Source organism: Ostrea edulis, chromosome 6 (genome assembly GCF_947568905.1).
Source record: "Ostrea edulis chromosome 6, xbOstEdul1.1, whole genome shotgun sequence".
Lineage (NCBI taxonomy): Eukaryota > Metazoa > Mollusca > Bivalvia > Ostreida > Ostreidae > Ostrea > Ostrea edulis.
The window spans coordinates 70,601,684-70,613,923 of NC_079169.1; the positions used below are offsets into that span (position 1 = coordinate 70,601,684).

Genomic DNA, 12,240 nt, shown 5'->3' on the forward strand with positions numbered 1-12,240 from the left:
ACCTCAGCTATCTCAGTTGTGGAACTTCTAAGATATCCCAAAAATCCGTTACCTCTAACTTCTTATGCCGAACTTTGTCGAAGGAACAGGAAAACTTATGCTTAACTACTCATGCCGTCGTTGTCCGTTGTGCGTTCATAATTGAACATTTCTGCCTTAATTCTTGATAAATACCATTCCAATTCTTTTCAACTTTGGTATGAATCATCTTTGGGACAAGGGGGGGACATAAATTGTAACTTTTGGTCCTGATCTCCAGGGTAGAGGTTCTGACTCCAGGGCGGAACCAAACTTGGTATATAGTGGGTTTTTAGCTCACCTGAGCCGAAGGTTCAAGTGAGCTTTTCTAATCAAAACCTCCCGTTATCTGCTGTTGTCGTTGTTGTCGTCGTCAACTTTTTACATTTTCATCTTCTCCAGAACCTCTGGGTCAATTTCTATCAAACTTGGTGCACATCATTCATGGGTGAAGGGAATTCAAGTTTGTTCAAATGAAGGGCAATGTCCCCTTCAAAGGGGAGATAAACACGAAAATGCAAAAATAGGGTGAGGTCATTTAAAAATCTTCTTCTCAAAAACCACTGGGCCAGAAAAGTTCAGATTTACATGTAAGCTTTCTGACATAGTGCAGATTCAAGTTTGTGCAAATCATGGCCCCCGGGGTAGATTTGGGGCCACAATAGGGTATCAAAGTTTTACATGTGAATGTATTGGGAACATTTTTAAAATCTTCTTCTTAGGAATCACTGGGCCAGAAAAGTTCAAATTTATATGCAAGCTTTCTGATATAATGCAGATTCAAGTTTGTTCAAATCATGGCCCAAGGGTTAGGGTGGGGCCACAATACGGGATCAAAGTTTACATGTGAGTATATAGGAAAAATCTTCAAAAATCTTCTCAAGAACCACTGGGCCAGAAAAGTTCAAATTTATATGAAAGCTTGCAGACATAGTACAGATTTAAGATTGTTCAAATCATGGTCCCCGTGGGTATGGTGGGGCCTTAATATGGGATTAAAGTTTTACATGCAGGTATATAGGGAAAATCTTTAAAATCTTCTCAAGAACCACTGGTCCAAAAACGTTCAAATTTACATGGTAGGTTTCTGACATAGTGCAAATTCAAATTTGTTCAAATCATGGCCTCTGGGGGTAAGGTGGGGCCACAATAGGGGATCAAAGTTTTACATGCGAATATATAGGGAAAATCTTTAGAGATCTTCTTCTCAAGAACCACTGGTCCATACAAGTTCAAATTTACATGGCAGCTTCTTGACATAGTGCAAATTCAAGTTTGTTCAAATCATGGCCCTCGGGAGTAGGTTGGGATCAAAGTTTTGCTTGCAAATTTACAGGGAAAATATTTGCTCATGTGAGCGATGTCGCTCATGGGCCTCTTGTTTGTGTTGTTTTTGGTTTGATTCACGTCCTTTCAAGACTCTCTCATTCATATCGAGGTGCCATCAGCTGTAGGTGAAGCACTCTAATTTTAAAACATTTCATTGCGCTCATAGTCGTAGCAGTTCTTTAATGTGCCGACCACGGTTTTGAAGGTCTCATTCGAAAAGACCCGCGATCACTTCTAAGTGATGAACGTTCGGCAAAGGAATATTCACTACCTATTTCTGCGTCTTAGAGAGCTTGAACGGTCACGAAGCGAACGCTCCAACTACTGAACTCAGTTTTCACAAACCTGGAAAAAAGAGTTTTTAGATTTGCGATAATTTGGGGTATCGTAAACACATTAATGTTCCTGTTGAATGCTTTTTTTTTAGTTTTGGGGTTTATCTTAGATTTATTAAAAATACACTCAATGTTATTTCAAGTAAAGTGAAAGATAAGAATAACATTGAGTTAGGTGACCCATGGCTTATTTTAAGAAAAAAAAACTTATGCATTTTATAGATTTCAAAAATAATGGAATTCGTCACTCTCTAAACAAAGTTCATGAAAAATATACAGTGTATAATGGACATTTTTAAGTTCTGGTTATTATGTTCCTGTCACATTTCAAATGCTTTGATAGTTTAACCTTTTCGGATATCATTTGATTTGTATCTGAAACTTTACGAAATGTTGCTCCTTGCGTCATACTTGTGTAAATTTAAATTCTGAAAATCGATTTTTCGGCGAATCGAAGATTCGGAGTCTTTTGTTAACCGGTATATTATTCCAGTAGCACTGTACGAAACAGAATCAATAGTGAAAGAATTGACTGGACGGTCTGAACCTTTAGCTCAGACTATATAACCAGATGACGCATGCGTGCTATTTCTTTTTTATCACTGATATACCCAAAATAAATGATTTTATCGATCAAATTAATCTAAACTTAGAATTAAACAATAGTTTTACCATGTCTTATAAATGACAATGTTTTTATTACAATGAAGTTAACACTATAGTATTGTGTATCTCTCTGATTTTTTCTGGCAGTTCCATTACCCAAAATCTAACAATGATACTTAGCCTCCGAAAAATCGATCAATTTTTTCAGTCAAAGTAGAAATGTTGATTATCGATGTAAACAAAGAGAAAAATCTCTATTTATTATTAATAAAACTTTCTATTGATTTTATATAAAGTTTAAAGCTCTTCTCTAAATGGCATGTTGATAATCTGGACGAGACCTTGATTTAGGTAAGGCATTTTTAGTGTCTGAATCACAGACTGAAAATACTACAACTAATTATCATTTGACTTATCACGGTACTTTGTCATAAAGTAAGTAAGATTTTATAGTCTTCTTAGTTGGTAGATTTTATATATTCTTACGGTTTATTAAAGGATTGCTTCTAGCGATATATTTAAAAGAATTATTATCCATACACGCTACTAATTCACTTCATTAAAAAAAAAAAATCCAGGTTAGCAAATTCTCGGATTTTTTGGCAAAGTCGCATGCCGGTTTTTGGAACAGATTTTGCGCACTAGTATTATAATTTTTGTATTTTTGAATAATTATAAGATAAATGAACTGCTGCAAAAATATTTGTATTGCCGCATGATACAGTGGTGAAATATATTAGAAATTCTTTGATATTACAAAAACAATCTTGAGGCGACAATGTAAAAATCGTGGGTGTTTTTTTTTTTTTTTATAAAGCATGGATCAGTAGCTTATTGGTCTATCCTAGTTTTCCCCATAGAACTACAATTCTGCAGCTAGAATTCCGCATGCTCTTTATTCACTCAGAGTATTATCTGCTGTATTAGTTACCTCAGTATATTTGAAATAAAATTATTTCTAGCGAATCATTTTGACAAGAAAACCGAATTATCAAAAAGACTTGATTTTATATACAAATGTAAATCAGTGACAATACGCGAGTTTTCGGTAAGGACTTTGAATGTTGAAATTGACTAGATTACATGACTGTACCTTGACAAATACTATTTTTTTTTTTTAAAACAAGTTCTTTTACGTATATACTTAATAGAGTTTATCTTATTTATTGTGCGCGTTGAGAATTGATACTTTTAAAATACTTCGGAGTATAAACTAGGGAATATATACATCTAGTGATACATAAAATAAAGTTTTCTTGTTTTGTGTCAAGATTTGTTCCACGTATCTTTTCATGCCAGAGGACCTTGCGATTCCATTATCTAGTCATACATGAACATATTTCTAAATTTTTGCAAAACATAAACAATAAACACTGCCAAATTCGATTAGGTATAAGGTGGACCGAATTTCCTCGGATAGTGTTAGATTTTTGCACGTTGAATGTGACTTCTATCATAAGATGTATATTCCTTAATAGCTTTTACTTTTCACGTAATAACAATTATGTAAATGAGGTATGTGATAATGACATGAAATAAAGCAGGGACATCGGAGCATATAAAAGAAAAAGTATTTATTTTTATCGTAAAAATTATGGGGTGGCGCATTTTCTAAATATATATCCTCCCGAGTGGTAACACGTGCAAAATATCACGCCCAGTTTCTATACTCTCTCACTTTTGCAAATGAAGTGCAAAATGTTCGCACAGAAAAAAAAATTTGCACAATTTTGAAAAAAAAAAAATCTTGTGATATTTTTCTACTACAGAAGACACTTCATTGTTTCAGCGAGGGAATAAAGTTTTATTAGCTACTTCGCTGATTCTGTCGAAAATGCAGTCCCCTACTAAAGTCCCCCACACCAATGCAGTCCCCTACTAAAGTCCCCCACACCAATGCAGTCCCCTACTAAAGTCCCCCACACCAATGCAGTCCCCTACTAAAGTCCCCACACCAATGCAGTCCCCTACTAAAGTCCCCACACCAATGCAGTCCCCTACTAAAGTCCCCCATACCTCATTTAGCAATAAATGTTACAACTATTATAAGACTAAAGAAAATACATGCACATACATACATCTCTTCTAATATGCCCGCATTGTGACAAGAACCCACCCTTAATTGCTATTTATCTTCACTTCCAATATCATGACAGAGCTGAATTGAAGCCAAACATTTTAAAAGGTTCTATTTTCGGAATTTAGTACGACTTGTCATTGCAACGATCAATAATTCACAATTATAAAACGAACATTTAAAACAATATACATGTACTAGTAGGCAATGGTTTTCAAAATCATTAAAAAGTGCTTTAACAGTTTGAAAATAATTCACTATATATTATTAGGGCCTTGGTAATTGATGTGCTTAGCTAATAAAAGAACATTTTCTAATACAATGTACCTATTTTTTCCCTTTCGAACTTGAAAAAAATCTTCCAAACATCTAATTTTATGTGAAACTGCAAAGCCAGTGACTTTACATTAACCATTTACCTGTACATCTTCTTTGAATGCCCGAACATTCATAAACAAGAAGATTTCATGAAATTCAATCATTTTTTATGAATTTGTAAAACTGTATTTTATATCCAATATGTTTTATATGATTAAAATTTTGTAACACATCTATTGTACAAGGCGCCGCAACTATACAAAAATAAATGTGTCTGTTGTATAGAAATCTACGAGAAATCGATTCCTAATACACGAAATGTTTGATTTCGTTTGTTTGTGTGTTCTTTTCGTTCGAGAATTTATCTCTTATGCAGCTTTAGGTGAAGTGCCACAAATTTCGACCCTGGTAGCAAGTAGTGTTCTTTATCGCGCAGATGTGTATCGTGATACGGGACCTTCGTTATTAAGGTCAAATCCCAAAGATTCTTGACTTCCGGGCTCTTGGCGAAGGAACAGTCACTACCTATATTAAAGGAGGTCGCAACTCCAAAATTTTATTTAATTGACCGTTAAAGCATCATGAAGTATGAATTCACCATCGAGGGAGTAATACAATCTCTCATTTCATGCAATTTTGTGTGTTTATGGGAATAATAAAAAATGGTGATTAATATAATTATATTGTTCTGATATCCTTTAACAAGGTTCATATTGAGAGCCTTTATTATGAATCAGAGAAAATTCGGATTATTTTATGGCATTCCTGTTAAGCCAAGCGACAAACCAATGTCGCGACAACTTTGTTTAATATTTCAATTATTTCAGTCTGTAGATGGAGCAAATGGTGAGAGGAACGATAGTGCGTTTGCAAGTGTGGATATAGCCGACTTCGCTAGTCTGGAGGAAAACGATAAACGTTCACCGACCCCGGAACCTACCATATCACGAGAAGCTGCCCAAAATCACCGACAATCCCCACCTAAAGTAAGATTGATTTCCACAGTTATAGAAAATGTGTGCATCTTAATGTAATGTAAATGATATTGTGGAATCTATGAATTGTCAATAGATGTAGTATCGTGGATATGGGTTTTGTACATTTGTGAGATAAAGCTACCATGAAAATTGAGCCACCACAAAATATCATGATTCCACAGTAACTCTTGCTATCACCAATCTAGAACAAAACACCAACTGTATCCAAAGTACTATAAGAATGATCACATTTTTGACATTTTCAGAAACAATCACCATCTCATCCCGACATGGAAGACTCGCCAAGTACTAGAGTAAGTACTTCTTAGTCCTTCAGGACACAGTTCATACCAGAAAGTAAATACATTTAGTACATGTACATGATGCAAACACTTTTCTAACTCACGTTTCTCTCTACAGAAGAGAATAACGAAACAAGGATCCGTTCATTCACTCTCAGCAACACCACCTCTTCCGCCGATAAAATCTAATTATCAGAGGGCGGATTCAAGAAACCGTCACGAATCACCGTTACGGGAAAGTCATGGAAAACAACGTGATCCCCTGCCCCCCATCCAGCGGTCACGTGATCCTCATTATGAGAACGACGAAGAAGGGGATGACGATCCCTCTCGTCGTCTGGTCCATCCTCCGAGAGATTCGCGCCATTTTGACCCCGATATAGGCGTAGGAGTTCCTGTTGTTGGAATGGAGAGACCAAGAGAAAGATCTCGTAGTACTTCACCAAGAAGAAACAATCGAGACAGGTCGCCCACTCCAAGACATAGGCGACAGAGATCAAGATCCAGGTCGCCAAAGCGTGAATCTGTAGCAGTTGTTGTGCACGCTAATCGAGATGACAGACGACGAAGTCGATCAGATTCAAGAAGAAAAAGAAGTCGATCGGGTTCTAGAAAAAGACAAAAAAGTCGGTCAAGTTCTGGGAAACGAAGACGAAGTCGTTCGGATTCCAGACAAAGACGAAAAAGTCGATCCGACTCCAGAAAAAGACATATTGTAGTGGTTAATCATGTTCATCCCGACAAACATCGAAGTAGATCGGATTCAAGGAAGAGACAGCGAAGTCATTCAGATTCCCGTAAACGGAAAACTCCAGAAATGCGCAGAGGCCGCTCTGAATCCCGTGGAAAAAGAAGTCGATCAGATTCTAGAAGGCGGCACAAATCCCGTTCACGATCCAAGGACAGAACAATTGTCGTGAATGTTTCACCATCTCGCAGATCACGATCGAAATCACGAAAAAGAAAATCTCGGTCTCGATCACGAAATCGTAAAGATAGAAATTCTCATTCCCGTTCTAAGTCACCAAAGCGAAAGCATTCAAGATCGCCGTCAAGGTCTCGTAAAAGATCCCACTCTCGTCGATCTAGATCATCTTCGCCTGAATTAAATGTCAACATAAATCGTAGTGGAAACAGAGGTCGATCTAGAAGTAGAAAGAAAGACAGATCTAAGTCTAGAACTCCATCGAGGAAAAGAAAGGATTCTAAACATAGAAAAGAATCGTCTGAATCGCGATCACGATCGAGAAGTCCAAAGAAAAAAGAAAAACCAACAGAAAAATCTAAACGAAACAAAAAAAGTCCTAGCCCCGAACCATCTGATGAGGATGAAAACTCTCCTCCGTCAAGTCCCAAACGAAAGGACAAGAAAGTACCTAAAAGGAAATCGAAGTCAAAGAAAGCGAAGCCCCCTCCGGAACCTTCTGATGAAGAAGATAGTGATGAACGTGCAGAAACTCCGGAGTCTCCACCAGCAAAACAGAAAAACAAAAAGAAGAAACCTGAAAAACCCAAAGAGATTAAATGGGATGATACTGAGGAGTCGGAAAAAGAAAATGAGAAAAAGAAGGCAATTAAAGTTCCTAAAGCGGCGGTGCCAACGAAAAGTAAATCACCTGCACAGAAGGCAGAAAGTTCATCAAATGTAGCCGTTAAGGCCGGAAACAAGCCCAGGCCAGCAGTGTCTGAAAATAGCGACGACAGTGATGATGTTCCGGATGTTCTCTCCAGTCCTGTGGAAACTAGGGCAGCACCTCCGCCTATCACGACGGCTGCTCCTCGGAAAAGAGAGCCCAAACCGGAAACACCAGCGCCACATTTTGACGACCAACCACCAAGGGCCCCGTCCGAAGAGGATCGGGAAATACTAAGTGCTATAGAACAGCTAGATAAGCTCTCAGACTTTGACCTGAAAAATTTGTCGGGAAAGGGCGATAACTCACCAGCACCTCCAGTGGACAAAAGTATGATGAAGAAGATTATGGGTAATGAATTTCAGGAAAATCTGGATAAATTTTTGTCAAGTTAACTGGTAATAAAGGTGCGATTAGAATCATATGATGAAGTATGAGATTTTATCATATCAAAACGGGTTTGAAGTATTAATGTACACAAGAAGGACCCGTCTTCTGGTTTGACTTGACATAGTTAATTTGACATATTAATGTAGAGGTTGTGACCTTGTCTGGAATGATCCCTAAAGGCTATCAATTGTGATCACGATAAATCAAGGAAGAACCTCGAATTATCCATAGACGATAGCTACATTACTATGTTTTTCATATGACATGTGCAATAATTCTCCCATCCATTCTCTCTATCCCTCTCCACGGGATCGCAAGGAAATCTTGCACACCGTACCTTAATCTAACTACCAGCTGAGGATACCGGTAGACATTTTACATCGCATTAAACTCCATAGGGCTGTTTAAGGTTCCGTTCAAATCAAACTGGCATGATTCTTCTTGACCAATTTTCAAAATATATAATGATATATTAACCCAATCAAATAGGATGTCGTTACCTTTAATGCAGGAAAAGTTCCCCAGAAATAGAGAGCAGGGGTGATATGTTTCCCTATCTCTCTACCTAATATGTATTTGTACATTATTGTTTACACATGATGATCATGATAAGTATTGTTTAGACTAAACTAAGAAATATAGATTTTTCCTGGATGCTTCGAGAGAGAAATCTTATTTGAAAGATTTTCAGTGAAGCAACAAATTCATTAACTGAAGGATAAATTTGCATTGTATATCGAAAGTGGCTAATACAGTCAAACCTCGTTATCTCCAACTCGATGGGGCCAAGAACAAACATCAGAGGGTTCGAGATCTGGAATTAAAATTCATAAAGAAAATGTAGATGGGACTTCCAACTTACTTCGACATGTCCATGGTATTCGAGATATCGATATTCGAGATATCAAATTTCAACTGTGTTTTCAGTTTTTTCACATTTTTGCCTCTATAAACATTTATGTTCGGTTTGAAGCATTCTAAAAATGTATTTCCTGGAACATGTAGCATTATTTCACTGTAACATTGATTTACTGTTTACAAAATGGAGACGAACATTTTCATGTATTATATTTTAACTGACACGCTACAGAGTGTTAGAAACTGAGCTAAAGCATAGAGAGAGAAATCAAGCCAAATTGACTTAGACGAACCTTAAAAGCATCGTAAAGCATCCTTGCCATGATATTTTAATTGTTATGGATCCCGGACAATTTCAGTGGCCAAACTCCCCGTTCTAAAAATCCCGGGGGGGGGGGGGGGTAATAGACTTCCGATGCTGAGTATGACGCGTTCCGAGCTTACGTTCAAAGCGCGTCCTGCAATGAGGCATGGATGGGAACAAAGAAATAACTATATAGGGCACTCTTGTGTATACCCTGATGGGGATTTTTTTCATTTTCCGTAGAGAATACGGACACCATTTTCAAAATCAGCAACCCTGATCTAAATTAAACACCCTATATTTCATTTGTATGCCTTGTATCTTTTATCATATCAGCTATAAATTATTCATATCTATTAATGTTTTGTCCGTAGAAAACCTAAGATACTGTTTAAAGTATTTCATTTTTGATAAGTGATAAAATTTCAACTTTGCATAACAGCATATATATATATATATATATATATATATAGGTATTACATTGTTTGCATTGTGGGGGTATAAAAACAAAAACAAAAAACAGTTGTGGGGGTATAAGAACAAAAAAAACAATAGAAGTTCATGTATACGTTAATTTTTGCTTTGCTGATTATGCAAATTACCTCATCGTGATATTCTTTTATTACCTCCAACCATATAAATGATTTTGACATTTATTCCTCCAATAATGTATTTTAATGTATTTATAGACAATTGTTGTATTTTGCGCGAGTGCATTATTTATATATAGAAATTCTACGCATGCAAATGGCCAAGTAAGCCCTCTGTGATATTTTACGCGAAGTAGCGTATATATGGCAATTTTAGCATTAGGAATATTTGGCAATTCTATTTCGAAAAAGCTAATGTGAAATGTGATCAATTTATATTTATGCAATTTCGAAACCTATTTCATGCAAATATGATTCATATCAATAAATTCTCGTCATCAACAAAGCAAAAAAGCAAATATTTCCATCGCGCAAAAATTACCCTATATGCGGGTATACAATATGTACATTTAAACTGCTGTATGTCGCTATGTAACAGTAGCAACATCATGTTTTAACCATGCAAAAGGATTTAAAGTCCTCATTGTTCACGTTTTGAGAATTTTAGATGCTCTTCTACCAAAGGCGATATTGAGAAAATATTTCAATTCTGTACCAATATTATCATTCCATGATTTGAGATTGTTACGTAAAGGGAAATCTGATTACATGGAAGTTTAGATACCAAAAAAAAAAAAAAAAAAAGTTATACTAATTGTCAAACTAGATACATGTATTCTTTTTTCCCCTTCCAATTCTGTACATGGGTATGATTTGGAAGGAATGTGGTGACATTTTTCTGCCACCTACTAGTCAGATATATTCATGTCGACCTGTTGACTACCTGGACCTCAGTATCTTGCAAAAAAAAAACATGTGGTTGAAAATTCCATCCACATGTCAACATCATTTTCTGACAAGTTGCAAAAAAGATCAACAAAATTATCTCACAAGTCAATTTGAATTTCTGACGAATCAACATATCAACGACTGATATTTGACAAGTGGTTGGCTGAAATATGCCACTATATCAGGGATGAGGTATATTATGTCGCAATGGAGTCGGACGAAGTACAGATCCTGTTTGTTATTGGATTGTAAGTACGCGGCAAAGTATTAGTAGTGAGTGCCGCGTGGCGAGGAAATGCTTTGATTGGTGGATCCTTTGTTACTATTTATTGTGATAATTATCGTTATGTTGACTATGAAACATGCTTTATTGATCATGCTGTAATGTTGTTGTTGTGTACTTGTTTACGTTACAATAAATTGTGCACGTAGCATTGCAATATTGTTTTGAATGACAACAACGGACACTCCCAATAAGCAGGCTGATCCATTTGCTACGAGTTCTCCATTCGCTTCGTATGTTATTCGTATTTCCCAGGGTTTTGTTAGCAGTTACATCTACGCCTCTCGGTAAGAAACAAAAACTCTTAAAAAGAAGAAAAAAAAGTTAAATTACGAAAGAAAGAAAAATGTATACCGAAATGCTGAATGTGCATCAGCCTGACGTCATGGCTGTGGAATAACAAGTACGTTCTGTAAAACCTTTAAAGTACAAAGCAACGTGTTATGTAACCTCAGTAGCTATAATTGAACTTTTAAAAAATTAATTCTTTTCTGAGTAAATATTTCAGTTGTCCTTTGGTGCAAATGCTCTTGGAGTTTAATCAATAGAATATTACACAAAACAACCGATCGTGTACGGTGGAATTGACATACGGTCAACAAATTTAAAATGCGCGAGTTTTCGCTCTGCAGCTTTCCATGATTTCTCAGAAGCAATCAATTAATAGGCTATATTAATAACATTCTACCATATTTTCCCCCATTAAAGTACATTGCAGCTTTGTGTTAAATTGTCCCCACCCTCCGCTAAAGAAAACACTGCACAGACAGAACTCTGCGTGTTTTTTATTTAAACATATTTTATTGAGAAACTCAACAGGATTGGGCAACAGGCAGAGGCTATGTAGACCCTCTCCCAAATACAAAGGTCAAGTACAAAGGTATGATATAAAGGTATAAAAAGGATTTTTTGAAGATTTAAAAACTTGTAGTAGTATTCTATTAATTTATAACAAATATGTCAATTTTATGCTTTTTTTTTTTTCTTTTTTTTTTTTTAAAGACTGCGTGTTATAGAACCGGTCGAAATAAGACATCGAGTAGACCGAGTCAGCTGTTGTTCTGTCAATTCTATATACGTGTACCGGGTAAACAGTACAATTCATAGTATTAAAGTACTGTATTCAGAAAATGTAATAAAAAGAATGTACACTGTATTGTGAAAAATCAAAACAGTGTGGAAATTATTCTGTATGTTTATTCATTTAGAGTATCTAAAAGTTGACCCATTCGAAGCGGATGCGCATGCTCGAAATATATCACTATGATTAAAATCATCTTCCCTCCCCCTTCTCCTATCGTCGTCAGGGATAGAAGAAGGGGGCCTGGTTTTAATCAGACTGGAAATATATATTCTTAACGCACATATCAAGGTACGAGGGCTGTTCGATATATAATGTGTATTGTACGATATCTCAAAAGTATTCGACT

The 12,240-nt window shown here is 36.2% G+C and overlaps 1 protein-coding gene across 3 annotated transcripts in view; it reads left to right on the forward strand.

Annotated features, from left to right (window-relative positions):
• Positions 1–10,963, forward strand: part of LOC125648047 (serine/arginine repetitive matrix protein 2-like) — a 66,585-nt gene extending 55,622 nt beyond the window's left edge. For all 3 annotated transcript variants that reach the window (XM_056140661.1, XM_048874945.2, XM_048874946.2), the window contains 3 exons: positions 5,511–5,669; positions 5,927–5,974; positions 6,081–10,963. In XM_056140661.1, the coding sequence (XP_055996636.1) occupies positions 5,511–5,669; positions 5,927–5,974; positions 6,081–7,991 (2,118 nt within the window). In that variant the 3' untranslated portion in view covers positions 7,992–10,963. The remainder of the gene's footprint in view (positions 1–5,510; positions 5,670–5,926; positions 5,975–6,080) is intronic.
• The last annotated feature ends 1,277 nt before the right edge of the window (positions 10,964–12,240 follow it).